We start from the raw sequence: 23,622 nt of genomic DNA on the forward strand, positions 1-23,622 counted from the left end.
TAGCATTAACTTTTTGAGTGTTACTACTAGCATTTATGCAAAACTGTATTGTGTTATGGCAAATGTCAGGAAGGTCTTATGTGAAAACTAGCAGCTTATATATCAAATGGTTACTTTTATTATTGTTTTATTAAACAAACAATATAATTTGCCATGTAGTGTAACTTATTTATTGTGCCTTTGTTTCTCTGAAAGGCAAGTAAGGGATGAGAAATGCAGTACTGAATGCTGAGACCAAACTAGAATACAAAGGATGAGGTGTTATTAGGAGAAACATTTTTATCTTTTAATAAATATTGGGTGTGAGATACAGTCTGGAGAACTGTGTGCAGTCCAGCAGACAATATCTTCTTACTAACACACAAGAAAGAGACGGTATAAATGAGGGAAACAAAAGTGATGAGAAATCTGCACCAGAATATGTATGAAGAGAAAATAGAAGAGCCTACATGTACAACAGGGGAGAAAGAAGCCAGAACGGAAACACAGTTACTGAAGAAGCACTCAGCTATTTCACAGGATTCATACAGCCAGAATAAGTGACATCTTTCTTTAAAGAAAAGAAACTGAAGATAACAACTGGACTTAATCCAAAGCTTCAATGCAGATTTTCAAAGAAGGCACAAGGAATTCTTAACAAGAAAGATAGTGGATGATTAGAGCTGTGTGGTTTCTGAAGAATTAACAGTGTCAAAATTAGTAATAATATTCAAGGAAAATTTGAAACAAAGCCATAAGGCAGCTCTTGTGAGAGATGTGACAGAAAACTACTATATTGTTGGCTGATTAAGATCCATATTTTATCCATCAGGTAGGGAAATGAATAGACAACATGGGGCAAGTGCCCTTTTCTTTGGTGAGAAATTTATATTTACAGAATTCAGTTATATTATTTCAAAACCTCTTCTATTGTTTTTAAACTACTTTTAACTCTGTACACCATGTAGATACCTTAAAGTGCTTTTGATTGTAGAATACAGTATCATATAATTTCCTGTTTGATCTCCTTTAAATATATTCTTGCTCCATCAGCAGTATAAAATAAGGACCCCTCACCCCATCCCCCATTGACCTTCTTCAGTGTATGCATTTAAAAACTTCTGTTTAAAAGAACTGTTGTTCCACAAAGAAATTTAGCATTTTGGCAATTAATTATAATTTTGCTCCCATCCAAAAACATCCATTTTTAAGACTGATATGTATTCTCTTCATCTGCCTGCAAATGCAGTACTGACTGCCTGTACAAAATGGCTTGTACTCTGAAACAACAACTCATGAAATAAGTAATTAAAAAGCTTACTAATGTGTCTGCCATCCCTGCTGTCCGATTATAATTGTTACCTTTCCATCTAGATTCAGAACTAATTTATTACAATCTACCATGAAGTACAGTTTTAAATATTTAGAGCACATCATCACATAAATGCTAATTTCATAAAATGTTAGAAAGAAATACAGAGATGAAAAAGAACCTGTGAAGTTTTATAAAATTTAATATTTTATATCTGTATTTTTAACTACCTCATCATTAAACTTTGCTTGAAAAGCACATGAAGAAGAAATAGGTACAGTGCATGGTGCTGTGTATGGTGTTAAGTTACTTAAACATATAGTGTCACACTATGTTCATTAAAATCATGCAGGAAAATCAGTTCTGCATGCAAAAGTCGCACAGTTCGTTATCCCTTTAGATTACTGTGCTGCCTTTGGAAGTACCCTTATCTATTCCTGGAGAACAGGAACTTAGCAAATTTACATCAGAGCTTTTGGTGGAGTTTCCTATGCAGGCGAAGAAAAGTGTTTCCTAATAGGAAACTACACATTTTAAACAACAGACAGAATGCTACACTACTCTGCAAAACAACGAACTGGAATTACATGTGAGCCCAAAAAGGGAAAAAGGGTATGTCAGTAGTTACATTTTCATTTTTTGCTACATTATTTGGTAAATGTACAATTAAGGAATGGTCAACCTCTTAGGTTAGAGCTACAGGTGATAGTATCTAACTGAGAAGTGCAAACATTTTTACATAAATTATTAGCACGCAGGTTTTACTCTTCACTCACTGTACACTGTCGGGATTGAAGATTTATCACATTTTTTGTGTGTGCTTACATTTCATTTTCTATGTTTTAATTGTTTATGTTGCACCATTTGTTGTCTTTGTATTATGGTTCCTTTCTAAGAGGTCATACTCTTAAATGGAAATGTTCTGGGATCTGTTGGTCTTGTCTGTTTCCTATGAACGAGTATCGTAGCTGTTAAAAGTAAATATATAAATGTTGCACTCCGTTACATTTTGAAAAGATTTATATCTGATTGCTGTGCAGAAACACTTTGCTGTTGTAATTTAACTATTTTTGAAAACCTTGTGCATTGCTTTAGTGGACTTTATATTCTGTTGTACTGCAAAGATGGAGTAAAGCATATTGCGGCCAAGCTGGTAACCAGCATATTGTTGTCAAGCTGGTAACCAATGTTGCAAAGCAGGGTTAAAAGCACAGAAGATATGCATAGCAGAGCAAAGTCCGTATACCTCCTAACTTAAGTGTAGGCACAAGTGTTATGTCCATCACACTGCTAGGGTAGGCATATGGAAGGAAATCTCAACTAATCAAAGGGAGGGAAAAGAGGTGTGATGTATAAACACAGACAATGTAGCATGGTTGAATGGACAATAGCTGCCTGAATGTATACACTTACATCCAACTCAGTATCTGCATTTTGGGATCTACGGTCTGATGGTAGGGTAAATAATTTAATTTTACTTGTGCTTTTGGCTTACGATATTTTAGAGAGCTGTATGGAAAAACCTTTGTTATCCGAAGCTATAGTAATGAAAAGCGTCCTTAATCATGTTGAAGAAATGAGGTGAATCTACAAATAATGAGTCACTGGGAATAGGAGAACTGAGGCCTGCATACAGCTTCACAAGACTTTCATGAGAAATACACAACTGCTTTTAATTTTAAAATGCTAATTGCTTTTAAAACTCTTTTATAGTCAAATAAAGCTGGCAGAGGCAGGAATTTTGGTAGGCTAGCAATGCATCAAATAAAGCTGTCAGAGGCAGGAATTTTGGTAGACTAGCAATGCAGCCATGTTACCTGTTAATGAAATGTGTTCATCTCTGCTAAACGTACACCATGCCACAAAAAAAGCTTTTCTTTGTAAGATATTTTTTGTCAGTCACTGATTCTACATGCTACCACTAGCAGCATATCTTGTTTTATTTCAATAAAGAAGAGCTCTCTGCAAAGAATCGCACTGTTTCATGCAGCTATCTTAAGAGACTCCTTTTTTGTAACTGTATTTTCAGTTTAGGGAGGCCTGCTGTTTCACTTAACAAGTGGCTAATAATGCTACATTGATCTAAAAACAGGGCAGTTTTTGTTTGCCTTATTTTTGTAACAAATAGGCAAGACTGTTTCATTCTGCAGAGCCTTGCATTACTGGTATCATGTTTAAAATATATATGTGGTGGCAATTATTGTATCCTTGCTACTCATCTCTACCTAACAGATGGAATGCGAGCCATCTGAATACGGAAGACGGGTAAAAAAAGACTACCAATTCTCTCTCCCCAGTCCTACAGTTTGAACATACAAGGATTTGTGAATTTTATAACAGTTAATATTCTCTTTCCTTAAATAGTTCTACTTATGATTTGAAACATGGTCTTAAACATATTTTACAGTTATTTATATGAAAATAAAAAGTAAACAAAACTGTACAAAATGCAATGACATTACTCTCTGAACTAAAATTAAGGTGGCTCCAATAAAGAAGGAAGGAAGGACAAAGCCATGCCCTATACCTAGAAAAATAGTAGATGCAAAATGGTACATGAATTAGCATCACAACTTCCTGCCGAGCTTAACCTACACAGTTGTTAATAGAAAGCAACTGGTGTGTTTTTTTGAAAGGAAATGTATAGTGGATGAAGAAAGATGGAAACCGCAAAGTGCCTGGACTGAGATCAGAACTGGCAGGAACAAATGTGAGCACGACAACTGGATTTACAATCAAATGTTTAAACTTACCTTAACGTTGTTCATAAGGTTGAGGGTAATGGTGCAAAAGATTAACATTGTGAGTAGAAATCCTGTCACCTCTGAAACATCAACGCATATCTTGCATTCGCAGTTTTGAGCATCACTGTTTACAAATGGATCCCACTACAGTGGGGATCAGGAAAAGTACCCTTTTCCTCACTGTAGTGCGATCTCGGAGTTAGAACATATAATTAGCAGGGAGTGTGGGGGGGGGCAGAGGGGCTTGTCCCACTGCAAGATGTTTGTAGGACATCTCCAGACATCCAGGTAAGTTGGTTAATGTCGATAATGTCAAATTCGACATATTGACATTACCGCATTTATTGTTGTGAGCAAATGGTGTGCACATTTTCATTGTTTTGGTTGGAGTAAGTCATTGCTTGCAAAACTGATTTGCAAAATGTTGATAGTAAACCCGATAACTGTACTAAGTAGGCCATGTGATAGACAGCACGTGAGAGAGGTGCTGACATGTGATAGGACAGAACGTGGGAGGGCAGCGCTCACGACATCTCTTTTCCAAACCATTTTGCAGAACCTCATCCTGTTAAGCAAAGGCTCAAATAAAAAAATAAATAAATAAAACACAATAACAAAAAGAAATCCCACTTGCACAACACAGTGGGTATCGAAATAAGTCTTACAAATGCCTTCTTTGAATACTTTCTTGGAAAGGTATATATCAAAAAATTGAATTAATCTAGCATCTGTAGAAATCATAGAACATTGTTTCAAAAATTGCTGTTTACGTACTATGGTCAAAGATTTTTAAGCAAACATTTCTTTAAATTTCAATTCAAAATATATTTCTTATAAACACAGGGCGCAGGTACACACATCAGTGAAGAAATTAAATCTTCATATACCCATAAAAGAATGTCACGTCAGACAGTAAAGCCTACAAACACAACTCTTAGCTTAAATAATTCTTTTCTAGCCACAACCAAGGTTCGAAATTCTTTATGTGCTGCATAGTGAGTCATGGTTGTGGGTACTCCCTCTGTTCTTATTGGTTTGTTCTACACACAACAGACACATTTTAATGTAGCCATTTCCGCAGTATGTTTTGGAAGGTGTGCGGAAAACAAAGTACTAGAACAAAGCCCACAGGGACAAAGCGAGAACATGCAAACTCCACATAGACAGTGACAAAAGAGCAATTATTAAATTACGGATCCCAAAGCAGAGACCTTACAATTCAGCTACTCTCTTCAGGGTGACTCAAGTCCAGAATTATTTTTAGAGGAGCCATTAACTTTCCACCCTTCAGAATTTTTAAAATCCAGGTGAGTTTCACCTAACATCTGTTAGCCTTTCCACAGCCTTCCCTGAAGAAAGTTACCTGCATCTCTGGAATGATGAAACAATTCAGACTCTGTCCCAGAAAGTCCTATCTTCACCCAAACCCAGTAGTCATTTAATGTCTATTACAGTTTTCAAATTTCTGGGATGCTAATTCTTTAGTTCTGTAAAACTGATTAATAAACTTTAGTTCTACTTTCATTTTTATATACCCCTATGTTGTTCACCTGATTAAAATATTCCCTTTATGTATGTGCTCTATTTCTTCATTTGTTTGTGTGCTTGTTTGCTCATTCTGTTTACTGGGAGATTCCAGATGGGCAGGGTTCATTTGCAGTGGAGACCCATTGTAAAATGCTCCAGAACTAAAAAGAAGAAGTTAAGTGGCAAACACCTTTATTAACAAAGAGATTATATTTTGTAAGTATAAATAAACAGTGACCAAAACTGTATTTTCTATACTGAGAACTTAAATGGGGAATCTAAAAAGTTTTGAAAATTTGAATAGTGTAATAATCCAGGTGGTTTTCTATATTACACTTAAAAACACTGAATGTAAACTCAGCATTCGAACATGTTGTATGGTACAAGCTGTCACCATCACCATAATCATCATCTTCATCTTCATCTCCATCTACATAGAAAAGCTATTAACAAGCTGCTTCCAGTAAAATCCAGGGTTTTAGTGCTTCTGCTTTCAGTTGCCTACCATGTGACTCGGAATGAGTCACTTATACTGATAGTACTAAGTTGCCACTGAAAAGGGGCATTTGTGTCTGCTGGGCATAGCATGTTAAGCGAATAAATTCTGAGAAAAAATATCTATTGCATTTGAAAAAAGAGCTATTAAAAATAACAAAATAAAGCCACAGCATTTTGCTAGCATTTATTAACTGTCATTTGGCTTACTTCATAAGTAAATAAAATTTAAAAAAAAAAATCTGTCATATTCGAAAAAAGAACTTTAAAAATAATGAAACAAGGCCACATTATTTTGTGGAACTGTATTAGCTACCATTCACTGCATTCTTTTACACTAATTAGCTCAGTGAGTATCCATGACCATGATGTTTATTGGTCTTCCTGCTATTAAGAACCAATTGCAGCTACCTCTGTGGAAGCAACAACTATGACAACACGGATCAATCTCAACTTCCATATAGGTTTTGTACCAAGCAAATGGAGAACAGCTACAGTCATTCCCCTGCATAAAAAAGGACCTTCAACAGACCCAAGCAATTACAGACCCATAAGTCTGACCAGCCTCATATGCAAACCTATGGAAAGACTTGTCATGGAACTAATCAATCAGGACATAGGAAACCTGCAAATTCTCGAACCATCTCAGTTCGTATTTGTCAAGGACAGGTCATGCTTACTCAATCTGCTGGATTTTTTTTTTTAAATGTCACCAAAACAATGGATGAAGGCAAAACAGTACATACCACATACCATGACCTGTCCAAAGCTTTTGACACATTTCCCCACTCAGACATAGTAGGAAAGTGAAATAAACAGGAATTATACAATGACCCCCCATTAAATATTCAAAAACGTGCACGCTGATTGGTCAGCGTGTACGTTGTAAATCAGAGTTATAGTAATGGAAAAAGGTCCAGTCGCCCGAACTTTTTCCATTAGTATAACTCTTTTTTTTTTTTTTACAGCAACGGAGAATGCAAGATCTCCATTGCTTCACACTGTCTTGCTATGTTAAATGAGTTTAACATAGTAAGACAGCTTTAAAAAAGCAACGGAGATCTTGCTTTCTCCTTTGCTTTTTTCAAAACTGTCTCGTTATGTTAAATGGGTTTAACATAGCCAGACAGCTTTAAAAAAGCAATGGATATTCTCCATTGCTTCTTTTAAAGCTGTCTCGCTATGTTAAACTCATTTAACATAGTGAAACAGTTTTTAAAAAGCAACAGAGATCTTGCTTTCTCCGTTGCTTTTTTCAAAACTGTCTTGCTATGTTAAATGGGTTTAACATAGCGAGACAGCTTTAAAAAAGCAACTGATATTCTCTGTTGCTTTTTTTAAAGCTGTCTCGCTATGTTAAACTCATTTAACGTAGCAAAACGTTTTTTAAAAAGCAACTGAGATCTTGCTTTCTCCATTACGTTTGCCCACAGCTCTGATGTACTGCGTAGGCATGCGCATGCACAGTACATCAGAACTGCCGCAGAATACTAGACAGCTGAGAAAGGGCAGCAAGGAGGCATTATACAATGCCATTATTTAAGAAAAGTAATTATTTTTTTTCTTAAATAATGTCATTGTATAATAGCAATAACCCACTTCTGGGTGTGGGTAATGCTGGATTTACCCACGGTTGGCTTTGTTTGGCCACTCGGGCTTTGCCCTCATGACCAAACCACACCAACCGTGCATAAATCCAGCATTAGCCACACCCAGGCATGGGTTATTGCTATAATAGACCACTAAGTCACCCACTTAATTGCCAGCTGGCTCACAGATAAAACACAGCAAATCAAAAATAGGGGAAGCTACCTCCAGAAGAAGACTGTTCACCAGTAGAGTCCCCCAGGGTTCTCTGCTGGGACTTCTCCTGTTAGACATCTACTTTTCTGAAGTAAAAGCCAATACCAAAGATATCTGGCTGACTAAATTTACAGATGACTATAAGCTAGGAGCAGTCAGTGAATCCCCAAATTACTTTGATATCCAGCAGGAAGGTTTGTCCCAAATTGATACCTGGTGCCAAAATCGTGGACTGAAACTAAATGTCAGAAAATGCATTATTGTATCCTTTGGGAAGTCATCTGTCACAGGGAACAATCACATTAACAATATGCCCTACACCCAGTTGTTTGGGGTTTGGGAACTTATGTGGGCAGTGACCTAACTTTTGACTCACGTGTCCATTGCTTTAAGAAAATCCCTGTATATTGTACAGTATAAACAAAGGGATTATGTCTAAATCTAGGTATGTCATTATCACCCTTTACTCAGTCCTCATTAGGCCAGTCATTGAATATAATGCCCCCTTTGACATGTATCTGTCCAGACACATGCAACAACTAGAATGCCCACAGAGATACCTTACTAAAAGGATGCAGGACCTAAACAAAATGTCTTATATGGACCGGCTCAAAGCTCTGTCACTATAGTCAGTATCCTACAGACTGCTAAGAGGTGACCTGTGTCATCCTCTGACTCAGTGATGATGAATTTATTGCACATCGACAAGACAAATGGCATCAGCAATACTCAGTTTAGATATCTAAACCTCTGCTGCCACATCAACAGAATGGTTTTGGGAGACAGGTTTATCTTGCAGAGGATACTACTGATCTGGAACAGACTCCCCATCCACATAAAACAAAGTCCATCCCTGCCCTTACTCAAGCACAACTTGGATCTATGGATGGGAAAGAGAAAATGTACCCCAGGACTGCCCTGTGTAGTATATTAATGGATACGGGCATCTCCCTAAATGTTCCCATGCCTGGGTCCCCTCATTGGGGTAATATATAATTATTGACCATAGGATGGGTAAGGCCAAACTCTAACCAAATGGGATAAGTTAATCTGAACACAAAAATGGAAAATGGTTAGGCTTAAAATGGCCCTCAAGGGCAACTATCCTAGTCCTTACCTATGGACCTATAATCAATGCCACAGATTTGTGATGCTACTTCTCTGTAGCAGGGATGAGTTTCCCATAAACTCCATTTCATGATGTATATATTGCAAACCAAACAACAACAACATTGGAAAGCCTTGCTGGGCCACTGTGAACAATCGGGGTTCTCAAAAAAATTGCAGCATTGTTTGGGCTATAGCTCAGTGTTTAATAAATGAAAAAAAAAAACTTTTACATACTTTAATACTGAAACAGGGTTGTATCAGTAATGAAACAGTTTACTCCTGCTTAATATTAAATTGATAACTTTTACTTACTTGACAGTCTGAATGAAACTATTTTTCAATTCATTATGAAATATTTTAAAGTCAGAGTAATAGTCTCATTGCTGTGTTAATACTAGTAAGCTATGAAACATTTTAATAAAATATTTTATTATAGACATTTGAATGATATGACAGATTGACATTTGCAGCTACTGCACCTAACACATTTAGAGCATTAAATGAAATGTTTCTTTCTGTTTCTGCTGGAAAATATCTAAGTATTGAATAATCACTGAAAATTAGGGCTCACCTGCAATCAGATATAAATGCAATAGGAAATATACTTTTCTTGAAAAACTAACAGTCTTTGTTTACTTTATGTCCTGTTTTTACAAGTGATATTTAATGAAATTCTGATACCAGCTATAGCAGTAATGCTCACAGGAGAAGTTCGGAACATTTTGCTGAATCTTAATTGTTTTAACAGTATTTAGACTCCTATATTTAATTACTGCTGAGTAAATGTACTTACCTGCTTAGCCCAGTACATAGTCAAGGAGGAACTGCGGCCTACCTGTCTTTGCACACAGTGGGCACATGCTGTAGAAAATTCTCCTAAATGGAGTGCCAACAAATCATGGGGTGCACGCACACTCTTACTCCTACACAGCCCTCATATGTGTGGATAATTTAGAGGATTACCAATTCACCTATGGCACATCTTTAGGATATCCTATAAGCATATTCTTTCATTTCTATCTTTTGCCTAATTGTTATATGATGATCAGCTGTACCATTGTAACTTATTGTTATATGATGATCACCTGTGCCATTGTAACGTATTGTTATATGATGATCACCTGTGCCAGTGTAACTTATTGTTATATGATGATCGCCTGTGCCATTGTAACTTATTGTTATATGATGATCACCTGTGCCTTTGTAACTTATTGTTATATGATGATTGCTTGTGCCATTGTAACTTATTGTTATATGATGATCACCTGTGCCATTGTAACTTATTGTTATATGATAATCACCTGTGCCATTGTAACTTATTGTTATATGATGATCACCTGTGCCATTGTAACTTATTGCTATATGATGATCACCTGTGCCATTGTAACTTATTGTTATATGATGATCACCTGTTACAGTACAGGTAAATGAAAGAACTTACTTTTAAAATGAACTAACCAGGATCTCTGTAGGGAAATGTCATGTATTAGTATTGTGTTTTTCTAGAGTCTCTCGGAAACATCTGCATGTATTGTCCCCATAAAAAGTTTTTCTTATGTGCAGTGTCTATATTTTTCCCAAATTGGAACACAAATATTAAAATGAAGCTATTAGCCTGCTGTATTTCATATGCTTAAAACCCAGTTATCGGGCAAAATTAACAAACTGTTGCCCACTAAATGATGGCCCATGATCAATACAAGAAAACATCAGCTATCATTATCAGTAGTCCCCTAAGAGTTGACCCAGGTGTTCAGGATTTGGGAACTCATGTGGACAGTGACCAAACTTGTGATGAATGTGTCCATTGTTGTAAGAAAGTCCTTCTATATTGCACAGCTTATAAACAAAGGGATTGTGTCTATATCTTGGGATATCATTGCCCCCTTTTACTCAGCCCTCTTTAGGCCAGTCATTGAATATAATTCCCCCTTTGGCATGTAGCTGTCCAGACATGTGCAACAACTGGAGCACCCATAGAGATACCTTGCTAAAAGGATACAAGGCCTAAACAAAATGTCTTACATGGATTGATTCAAAGCCCTGTCACTATATTCAGTATTCTTCAGACTGCTGAGAGGTGACCTATGTCTGACATACCATGTATCCTCTGACCCACATAGAACAATGTTCATCCCTGTACATATTCAAGTGTAACTAGGATTTATGGATGGGAAACAGAAAACTTACCCCAGAACTGTCCCCTGTGCTACTAATGGACAGAGTCAGCTCCTATATGCTTTATCCCATGCATGGGTCCCCTAATATTATGTGTGTTTATGATCCCAGTTATTGTCATTAGGGTAATATATAATTATCGACCATGAAATGGGTAAGACCAATCTCTAGCCAAATGGGATAGGTTAATTTGAGCACAATTAGGAAAAATGGCTTGCCTTAAAATGGCAGCTAGCCTAGTACTTACCTATGAACCTATGTAAAAATTCCAAATACACTTTATCCATCACTGTAAAACAGAATTAGCAGATGTAGAAGTAATTGTCTCTGTAACCATATACTCTATCAACTATTACCAACATAAAATCACCAGTAGAAAAAAGGCTCCTAAATTATCAGTGATTTCTGTCCATTTGTGTGCAAATAGGCATTTCACACTGCTGTCTTATTTTGTATCTGTCATGTCATACAACACTGAATCATAGTCTCTATGTACTTGTTAATATTTGGAATCCAGATCACTCATTACAGCTTTTATTCCAGGTATCCTTTGTGAGTTCCCTGTTGCAGTCTGCTTGCTATGACTCAGGTTACAATTAGCCATCTTCTACTCGGAATGAACATTTTCATCATTAGACATCTCAGGATGGCACATTTCTTTAGGAGAGGGGCATGCTGAGCATTGCCTCTCATTTTTTTGTCTTTTCTTGAACTATGCGGAGTGCTGGATCATACGTATTTCTGTCTGTATATTATCCAAGGCAACACCTTCAGAGACTGCACTGAATGCAATAAACAAATGCACTGTTCCAGCTATTTTAGATTCACATTTAACAAATGATCCTATAAGAAATCTACTCCACTTGCTTCTCATTCTTATAATACAACAAAATAATAAGTCAGTAGTCTTAGGGTATATACTCAAAGATGGCTTCTGTCTCAGGTCAATGTATATGATTTTACATTGCTGGTAATCTGTGACTAATCTTATGTCCATATAAATATAAACATACATCTCACAAACTATGACTGATGCTGTTTTTTTTTTTCTCAGACTTCTATACCTGTGAGCGACCAGCTTGCATATGTTATAGTTTAAAGTGGTATTTCTGTTTCTGTGTGTAAACAGTTCCCAAACTATCTGTGGCTACATTTACAACTGGCTAGTTTTCTTCAGCAGGATCCAAGTGTGACATGAAATGAAACTGCCTTTCAGTCACCATAGTCCTTTATTATGATTCTCAGTCCAATCCAATTGTGTGTCTTTTTTGGTGTGGTGTTTAAATAGTTTTGTGATTGTTCATTGGTTTTATTACTAGACTTATGACATGACCTACTAGTCTAAAATGCTGGCCTGCTGGAAATCCATGGTGATATTCTCTACTGATTTTTTGAATGAAGTTAATGTCCTACAATTTCAGATTGCAGATGGAAACTTATTCCACATTCTTATAAGACATTGTGTAATGTAAGTGCTTTTTTCTTTTTCTGTTACTGCAACTTACTTTTAATATTATGTTCCACGACGAGGTGTTAAACCTCATACACAGACTTATAGCAAGAACCACATTACTCTGTTTGTCACAGAAATCAAACTCACAGCACACACACACACACACACACACACACACACACACACACACACACACACACACACACACACACACACACACACAATATATATATAGACAATTTAGTGCATAGGCAGTTTATCTTGCATGTCTTTGGGATGTGGGAAGAAAATAGACCACTAGGTAAAACCCATACTGACAGAGAAAGGACATGCAGACTCTGCAAAGAAGGCACTTAGCCGAGAACCAAATCACAGAACTAAAGGACATGAGGCACAAACCCACAAAACTTAAGTCATCCATTACTGGTGTCATTCTCTGCCTCTTGAAGAGTAACCCCTCTACGACATACAGCTTTAGCTTTGACTACTGTTCAGACAACATGGATATGATTAACAGGCCAGATACTAGAGTAGCTTACTTGTGATAGATGGGAATGAGGCATCAAGCTAGACAGACAGAGGAGAAGCATTTCATGCCAGGACGCTTAATAAACAGCACTTAGGCACAGTATGTCTAAGCAACATGAGGTCTATGTTTTTTTTTATTTACTTATTTATCGTTTGTTGACTGGATTAGTCCCACTAGGCTGGTAGTCTCTTTTCAGGGGAGACACAAGGTGACATTTATACTATTAGGGGAAATTTGGCCAGAGCATCAGGAAACTTCCCATAGTCTCTTTTTAATAGGTACTGTTGGATTTTTCACATCCAGCTGAGCTACCACCAACTTAAGCAGATGGGGCGTCAGTTTAACATCTCATATGAAGGACAGCACATTCAGTATGGCAGACCCCTTCCCACCTTATGCTGCACAGCAGTGTTAGCAATCAACCTAAGCAGTGTGGGAATAGAATCCACAGTCTTCTGTACCTACCTCGGCTAGATTCTCAGATCTTCTATGTACCACATGGAATGCTAATCAATGAAGCTAGCTCAGCAGCCTAACGTATAGGACCCATATCTAACGTCATCTTGTTAAAGTTACAAAATCTAAAATCTGTGTAGTAGGGTGCATTCATGTATATGGATTACTGAAAAATTACCTTTAAAGCTGTATACCAGGGATATCATGGGCTAGCAATATCAGAATAAAACTTAAACACATTCAGAGACATTTTTAATAATTAATGTCTTCAGATTTTAGAATCATGGTTTACTCTGAGGCAATCCATTTTTCTGTCTGATTTCTTTGGTGGTCAGCCATATTTGGACACTTTAACAGAAGTGTTTACACTGGGTTTCTGATTTTGCTAGACAGGCTCTTTTGCTGTACCACAGCTTTGTTTGGAAGCATGAATTTAAGAGTCAGTCTGTCTGTCTGTCTGTCTGCAGTTCTTGACCCTTACAGTTTTCAGAATCTGTGTTCTAAAGAGTGCTTGTGACAGCTTTGATGTATTTGCCTAATACAGCTTAATCTTCCCTGTAAACTACAAAGAATATTAATTATAAAGTAAAGCTGCTTTACTAACAGCATAATTTTTAGGCAATGGATTTTCCCATGGTATATACATGTATTCTGTTTCAAACCTGTAAAGCTAGTCCACTTTTGCAGTTGTATCATAGTAGTACTTTTTATCATTTTCTTTATTTTATGTGAATTGTCAGGTACCAGTACATAGTCAAAGCAGAAGGTCTGTTTTTCAACTTTCTCCTCATCTACATTTGAGCTGTTGCAAGTGAATCCCTGCAAATAAGTATTTCTATATTCCAGAGTTGTAAGATGACAGCCATCATACCTTTTGTTATGGCTCTATCGCATTCGTTTTCAGAGTTTGGATAGCTCTCTTCAATTGTCTGTTGGACTGATAGTATGGTCTGGATGTTATACATCTGAATTCCAACTCATGCACAAATTCCACAAATCCTCCGAACTCTTGACTTAGTGTTGTGGACCACTGCCAAATATAAAATATCAGGTCTCCCATGTCTGAAAAATATAGATGCTAACACACTAAGCACATTTGCAGTTTGGCATTTCAGGGGAAACTGGAATATGAATTTGCACATCTGAGATTCATGGCTTCCTTAAATTGGAGAAAATCTGCACCCATTTCACTCCAAATAAAATCTGGTGCTGGGTATGTCAGCATATATTTCGATTAATTCTATGCTATATATCACCAAAGATGCAGTTTTGTACTATATCCTTTGTTCAAGTCAACATCCCCATCCAAAGTATTATATTTATTGCTCTTTATTTGCACTTTACTATTCCCCAATGCAATGTATGTATCCTATCAAGCATTTGTTTTATCATTTGATTGGGAAAAGTTACTTTACTTTTGTTAGCTGTTTGTACCGAGTTTCTGAAATCACTGTACTGTTCAGTCTAGAGAAGATACCAGGAGCCTGCATAGAAGGAGAAGACCATAAAGCCCTTTCCCATTTGGATAGATGCAGCACACACTACAAGGAAAGGAACAGCTTCCTAGGACTAGGTATGCAGTGTACCTGCTTCTGGTGAAAGTAGAGACTTCTATGGGACAGCCACCATTTCCATTGAGACATCAGAATGGCCAATTTTGATTGACCAGCTTTTGGGGGAGGGCATAAGATTGATTCCAGCTTTTGGGGGAGGGATAAGATTGATTTTGATTGGCTGTCTTCTGTGTGTGTGTGTGTGTGTGTGTGTGTGTGTGTGTGTGTGTGTGTGTGTGTGTGTGTGTGTGTGTGTGAGACGCTTACAGACTTTAAATAGCTGACACGGAGATGACAAATTACAAAAATGAGCAAACATGCAGCTATTTAAAGTCTGCAAGGCTTCATCTCCACAGATGTTGCTGAGCAGTGCAAATCCTATTAGGAAACCAGCACAAGCTCCTAGTCCACAACAGGTAAGGCAATGGCTGCATTCTTGTTGTTGACTACATACGTTTCAATGCCTTTTCTCTCTGATACATTAAATGCAGCTTAGTTGCACAATTGTGATTAGTTTTATTGTTAATCTTGAATTCAGTACTTTTTAATACTCACTCATTAGTCTTTAACTACTGCCTGACGTGTGCACTTATTGCTGAATGTTTTGGTAAGTGAACCCTATTTTAGTATGTTGCCAGTGCTTATTCAATGGCTGTTCTGCTGTCATTTGTTCCTAATAGTATTTAATATTCAGATTGTATTTGATTATCACTTTATTATTTAAATCCTATTATAGCACCTGTTGCCATCTAATCATTTCCTGTCTCACTGTCTAGCTGGTGCCCACTTATCGTTCATTAAGTATCCATTGTTTTGCTAATGTTGCTCACAGGCACTCACTTGTGAGTACTATGATATATTTGTGCTAGTGCCTTACAGTTGGCTGCTTTACTGCAACTATATAATGAAGTGTTACTTTTGTTTCCTGCAATCATACAAGTTGCTATTATCATTCAGCCGCTACTCTTATTGCTAGAGTATACTCTTATATTGCATTTTGTTTTAGTTTTTTTTTGTTGTTGTTGTTCTTTTTGGAGTTTTAAAGGGTCTTGGCTAGAGTTAGTTGGAAAATAATTATTTTGCAGACGGTGAATAAAATCCAGCTAATCAGTGGGACGAGCTGAGAAGTAGCATTCCTCATGTAGTAAGTGGCATCTTTAGCTGTAGTTCTGTGTGAGTTGCTGTACTCTCTATAAGTATTGCTGATGTCTGTCTTCATTTCATTTTGATTTTGAGTTATTCATTTAAGGTTTGATTACTTCTGTTTTTTGTCTTTGCTCTTATATTGCATTTTGTTTTGTTTTAGTTTTTTGTTTATTTGGAGTTGCACATAGCCAAGCATTGCAGATCAAGTTCCTTGTGTTACTAACCTATTCAATATTTAAATTTCCTTCACTCCACCCAAGTAGATCAGCAGCCATGATTATGATGAAGATGCACTTCCTGACTCTCTCTGTGGCCAATCTGGTTGAGACTGGTATTCTCAGACATTGTAGCAATGGCCTCATGTACATTGATAACCAACTTATTGTTAGTAAAACAGATAAAGTATACCACTGCTGTAAATACACCTTAACACTGAGGGCAAAACTCTCTCATACAACCAAAACTTATCTTATGGGGGTTGTCAGTGAACACTTGTACCACAACTACTGCACAAGATAAATACCCTACACATAAAGCCACTTATGCTGAGGCATTTACAGGTAACCCTCCTAAAGCACTAAGACCACATGCACAGCACAATCAAAATAAGGGTCCATAGCCATCACGTAAACAGTCCATTAAACACCACCGGTAGCTAGACATAGTAGCACTGTATCTAATGCCTCTACTGCTACACCTTAAGGCAAAGCAGTGCACAACCAAGTTTCATGGTCATTGGTGATTCTATAATGAGGCACACCGATGTCCCCCGCACCAGACTGAGTAAGGAGAGATTCACGGTTGACTGCCTTTCTAGGGCTAGGATCCATCAAATCACACAGACACTCAGGTCATTGAGCCACAGGTGCCAGTATAACTCTGTCATAGTCCATGTGGGTGTTAATGACCCAAGATGCACCTCCCTTGACTATGTGAAATGAGACATGATCGACCTTGCTGATTATGTGTCTCAGGCAGGTATGAGCCTAGCACTGAGCAGCATACTACCTTCTCCAAGGATGATGTCACATTACCAACAGAAAATGATTGATTTTAAAGTCACAGACAGTATCCCAGCAATGCAAGGTTATAATGCCTTTCACACCTTTAGACCAGCTACTGCAGAGGAGGGAACTAAAGGTGGAGGGGTCTCAGTCTGTACTAAAGTAACCTCACAATCAGAATAGTTAAATTGTATGACCCACTGGACCTCATATATGTGCTACTCACCATAAACAGGGTCACATACCATATCCTTGCAGCTTGTAGGTCCCCTCCATGCCACAGGAAACCCATACTACCTATCTTAATGTACTAGAATCCCTCATTGTTCAACCTAATATGATCTTCATGGGTGATCTCAACTACCCTTCTATAGATTCAGAGTCCTACATCACTTCTAATGCACAAGCCCAGCTATTCCTAAACTTCATTAATAACAACATCCTGGAACAGTCGGTCCATTTTCCTTCCAGAGGTACAAACATCCTTGACCTTGTACTGACAAACATGGGGGCCAGTGTTCCTCACCCAATGTAATATCCTCACTCATCTGATCTGACCATAAGGCAGTATTTCATGAAATAAAAATTAAATCCAAGGACTCATACCTCTCAATTGTACAGATTTTTGCAGACTGTCCAGATTTTTTCTTCATATTTGTGGTCTGTTTTTCATAAAATTGTGTTTTTCTGGCAAATTCGTATCAAATCATTGAAGACTGAAGTTAGAAAATAACAACAGATATTTACTTTTCAGGCTTCATACCCTTCAGAAAATTCATGGCAATGCAATACCTGTTATTCTATCAACTTTCTAAGTTTGAAAGAGCAATATTTAAAAAGTGTCTCTATTTTGGGCCTTTGTCTCACTTTTATTTATGGCTTTGTCCAGATTTCTTGCTCTAAGAGGTTGAGAGATGTGCTGGGAACCCAGAAAAAACAAAAACCTTTAAGAAGTATTCTAAAGCTAACTTCTCTCTAATAAGTGACACCTTGGCTAAATACCAAGCACCTCCAAACCCAGTAAACAACATAGCATATGAGAAACCATTTACAAAAATCTCTGTACAGTCATATTGATAGATGCACAGAGCGAGCTGTGTCCACTCATATTAAGAATAAGACAAACTTAAAAGACAAACCACCCTGGTGGAATCACAATATCATTTGGTTATACAACAAAAGAAAAAATCTTGCCCAAGCCTAGGCCAAAGAAAGCCAAACACACTAAAAAAAAAACCTGACCACTTTAAACAGGCAGCTAAGAGGGTTAATTGCTACTTCAAAGGCTAAATTTGAAGAAAAAAATAGCTTCTCGGGCAAAGGACAACCACAAAGCTTTCTACAGCTATGTCTATAAACTCAAGGGAAATATGCAAAAATGCACATAACTTATTCTAAATGACATCAGACAAACTAAAACGGAGTCCATTGCCAACCTTTTGGCTGATAGATTCAGCTCAAATTTCTTCCCCCCACATTCCCCTCAAATTTCTTGATATTCCAAAGGAAATTCCACATCCCACAATCCTCCCAACCATTACTAGGGAACAGGTACTTAATGCACTTTCAAGGCCAAAAGCACAGGTGCCAATGACATCCTGGGATGCTTACTAAATAGCATGAAACATGACCTCTCTGGTCCACTTGAATCACTTTTTAACTGGCGCTTACATGTAAGATGGCTAATATCATTCCCTGCACAAAGGAGGTCCAACCAGTGATCCAGGTAATTACTCTGGGTCATTAGTAACAATCTTAAATCTATGAATTGATACTTCTGATGCTCTGTGTGTATCACTGAGTCCTAGAATTGCCTCACTATATATATTCTTAAGCTTGTTAACTAGCTCTTCTTTTGTATAATAAATTCACTAATACCAACAACTATCTTTATTTCATTCATAAACTAACCTAAGCCTACCAATATAGCTGCAGACAACCTAGCAGTAATCCCAGGTGTACCTAATCTAACCTACGTGACTAACCTTCTATTGCTACCACAATCGCTAGCCTTTTGAACCAGGCCTATATCACATTGTCAGACCTGCTATTTATCGAATACGTCTTCGTCAAACTCACTTTGTTGAAACCCCTTTTTGTTAAACGAGCATTTTAGTGAGTATGTTTCCAAGGAAAAAATGCAGTGGGCCATGATTGGGAATGTGCCCTTATCCCCACCGTAGTGTAATCTCAGAGTTGGTATATTTATTCTGGGAGGTGTGGGGGGCATGAGGGGTGGATCCCCCCACCTGAGTTGGTTTTAAATTTTCTGCTTTTTTGTGACTATCAGTAGTTGGACTACTGCTTTTTTGGGGGGCAAATATTCACTAAAATGATCATTCAACAAAAAGGGGTCTCGCCAAAGTGAGTATGATGAAGAGTAAGTTCGATGATGTAATATAGACCCTTTTCAACCATTACCTTATCCTGCCTCTCTGGCTGCCGACTATAGAGCCATAAAATTCATTTTGTTTCTTTGGTCAGCCTAATCTTCTTGGACATCTCTTTTTGGCTGCTGTTTATCTGGTGTGTACTGGCCAATCAGCAGCAGGCAGTGAGGACTGACCAGCTCAGACTAGAAAAGGAGATTATTTCATTAATTCCTTGCCTCCTTATAAGAAATAATGAAGGAGCATCTCGGGGGCAGCATTCATTGGTGGCAGGAGAAGACTTCTATGCGACATCATCATATGAACCTGTAACATTTCCACTTTCTGACATATTTCTGTTTGCTTCAATCAGCTCAAACATATGATTATTGTGTCTTGTACTTTTCTTTGTGTTGGCTGGTGCAACAATTCCACTTGGGCATCCTTTTTCTTGGTTTTTAGTTTGTGGATTCCCTTGGCTGTTTTTCATTTGGTAAAACTAGTACTCCCACACAGTATTACATAAATGAGTTTCACCTTGAAACGGACATTGTGATCTCACATTTAGAAACATACACAGATTAAACTTTAAGAATCCAATATTATCAGAAAACGCTTCTATCTTTCTCATCTCATCTGTTATGGATTCTCTTCTAGATCTTAGTTCATCATAAGTCCCCTTTACTCTCCTCTCATTCACCCATATTAAAATAATGCTTTATTAGACACATAAAGTGCAGAATAGACCTATGACAAACCATCGAACGGACAGATTGTTGAAAGTCATATGATCAAAACCATATGATTGAACATTGAGTCCATCAAAAAAAAAATCCAAATGAAAACAACACCCACATACAACAGAAAAATGTTTTTGCAGGTGTGCAACCCCCTGCACCCTCCACACACCCTGCAAATTATTTATACTGACTCCAAGATTGCACTACAGTGACGAAAACAGCAAATTTCCTGATCCTTGCTGTACAGCGATCTCAGTCAGAATGGTTCAAGAGACTGAATTTTCGATTATATGGTTTTGATCATATGACTTTTGATAATCTGTCCATTTAATCATTTGATAAGAACCTGTACAGAGTAACTCGGCAAGAAACCAAGCAGAAGACACCAGCATTCTACAACCAAAACAATCCAAGCTTTTAAAGAATCACTTTTGCTGGATATACTAAAATCCCTGTTCTTGCTTTCTGTGGTTTGAACACTCCTGTAAGGTGATCTGTTCCTCACCTGATTTTTGTCGAACACTGCTTTCTACAACTTCCTTTTCCTCAAAAAGAAAAACTCCTCAGTTAATACCCATTCCAAGATCTAGTTCTTTACAATCAACAAGTCCTGATCCAGGGATAAGTTCATCACTCAGTGGTTCCCTTACTCATAGAACAAGCTCCCCCTGCATATTAGACTATGTAAAACCCAACCAACATTCTATCATCAATTCACGAATAATGTGCCAATAATCTTATCCTAAGCAAATAAGTAACCCACCAGCAGCAAGTGGTTGAAATTAAATAATAAAACACTTTGCTTGAAATAAATAAAATGATGTACTTCTGTTTGAAACACAAATATAGAAGTCACTATACATTTGCAAAATGAAAAGTACAATAAACCTGTTTAAACAGATAGACTACAATTAGAAAAATACTTGCTATAAGTTATATAGCCTTGTTGCTATCACTAGCTAAAGGTTTATAGAAATCTGACTACATATGATTTTTAAGATAATTCAGCAGCTGGAGAAGATTCACCAAAAAAATGAATTTCAGACATGAGTTTTCAGTCCAAAAAGTCCATTGCCTACATCAAAGGTAAGGCAAAGACTAACTACCGCCTACAGCATCTCTACTTTGGACATGAATTATTATCAAGTTCTGTATCTCCTGTGTGGTTTTGATTTTCAATGCAAGCTTTCTGTTTGAACAGTTACACGGTCTAGGTGAAACTGCAATCTGTTTATGATAATATAGCTTTAGGTAGAAAATAAGATCTGTAAATGTGTGCAAGGAGCAGTTTCATTTTTCAAGGTATGCTGCGTTTCAACAAAAAAGCATAGGTCTTTATACAGCATTTTTTTTCCTTTTGAAAAGTAAACATGCTTTTCTTCAATACAGCTTTTTTACACTTCACATTTTATTGCAGTTTAAACTCAAGTGCAAATTTCTGACAACTGCTATTGCATTAGTTAATACTTTAAAATGTGTATTACTAATTTCTTTTGATAAGTTCAGCTCTGGTTTTCTTACTGTTGAAGAATCATGCAAACTCAATAAATGTGTAACTTGTGGCTCTGCTCTTTAACTCAGTAACAACTGAATCTATAGTCTCTCTAGAATCGTCAGCTGTCATAGACAAAAAATGTCTAATAAATAGCAAATTCTGGGCATGTTTTTTTGCCTGAGTTTATCTCCAAGTGATGCTGTTTTGTCTTTTATAGCCTCTATTCTCATAATGTTAATAGATGAAGCACACTGAATCTTTTTTGACTTTTCAGCTGATCCATTTCCAGTGTGAAATAAATCGAATTTTTGGATTCAGAGTGCCCCCTTTTCAGCCAGGTCTCATCTGTGAAGTGCAAATAATCCAAGGAACTCAGCTGAACCACTTTTTTCACCCAAAGTTATACTACTATAATTCCAAAGCACTGAAACTATTGAAAGCACATACAATATAAACATACGTTTCTTCAGTTTTGGCAGATTTTTCTCCAGTCTGACATCAGGAGGCTTAATAAATAGCACACAAACAAAGCGCATGTTATCTAAACTATACAAAGTCTATATTGTAATTTAATTCTCTGGAAATTCTGTGTACCACATAACAAACTAATTAGTATAATTACATGAATATTGTGATCCCACTAAATGGTGTATAGGACTTCAGCTGTGAATCTCAGATATAGATAAAATGTGCCCAAACTGTGTCATCATAACTGGCACTGCACTATTGTGTCCATCCAACACTGTTCTGTTATGCACATGTAAAACAATCTCCTAACCCCTGCTGAGTCATAGTTATTTCTAGAACTTGCTTCCTTCTTCTAGTGTTTCATAGTGCTAAGATTCGGAAGAATGAGTACACCAAAAGGACACATGGCCATATGCATTAGGGGCCAAAATTTATTTAAGAAGTGTCTCCCTTGAATTGCTATGTTGACTAAACTTCTGTTAATTCAAAATCTGACCTCCTTTGCATTTTTTTTCGACTTATGTGAAATCACTTAGTGAGACCTAAAGTACTTCTTACTTTTTTATACTATATCTGCTTCTTCCAGTTATGCAAACCCTTTCTCTGTTTTACCCCAATATAGAGATGTACACTTCTGTGAAGCTGCAACTGACTTCACTGATATATATGTGTATATACAGATTGTTTTCAGTTTACCTGCGATGCCCTCATATATCTCTTTATTCACATTTGTGTGGCAGAAATCAGTTTTATATCACTTTTTAGAGAGACGCCAACAATGATCAAAGCTAATTATCTGCAGTAATATAGATTAACAGCAGTCTTCCAGTTTATTTTGCTACATGAATTTACAACTCAGTTTTAGTACATTTTGTTATTGAGTGCAGTTTTAAATAGTCGCTGACCGACAATGGCTACCTGCAGTTGTTGAGGGAGCTGCTCATACCACAGTGCTTTTTTTTAACTTGTGCTGCATATGAACTGGAAAAATATATTTAATTCAAATCCTAAGTCTATGAAAAAGAATACTTATGTGTCTGTCTGTATCACGTCTGACTGAAATTTCCCTACTTCACTAAGAAAGCAATGCATCTGATTTCCTGGTTTGTAACAACTGCGCTCGATTCTTGAGGTTCTTTTTCACCTGCACCTCATTTTATTCCATGTTTTTTTCAGGGCTTGATTACTGTTTTATGACCTTTTATTGAATCCGACCTGCGTTTGAGGATTTGATCATTGCTACTCAGTACAGTGAACAAGT

General features: G+C 37.1%; 1 protein-coding gene across 1 annotated transcript in view; it reads left to right on the top strand.

The window, feature by feature from the left end:
* The first annotated feature begins 1,791 nt into the window (after positions 1-1,791).
* Positions 1,792-23,622, top strand: part of CCM2L (CCM2 like scaffold protein) — a 382,173-nt gene continuing 360,342 nt past the window's right edge. Inside the window, exon 1 of the mRNA XM_044090342.1 lies at positions 1,792-1,903. Within this exon, the coding sequence (XP_043946277.1) occupies positions 1,841-1,903 (63 nt within the window). The 5' untranslated portion in view covers positions 1,792-1,840. The remainder of the gene's footprint in view (positions 1,904-23,622) is intronic.

This window comes from Protopterus annectens, chromosome 12.part0 (assembly GCF_019279795.1).
Source record: "Protopterus annectens isolate FY-2018-M chromosome 12.part0, PAN1.0, whole genome shotgun sequence".
Lineage (NCBI taxonomy): Eukaryota > Metazoa > Chordata > Ceratodontiformes > Protopteridae > Protopterus > Protopterus annectens.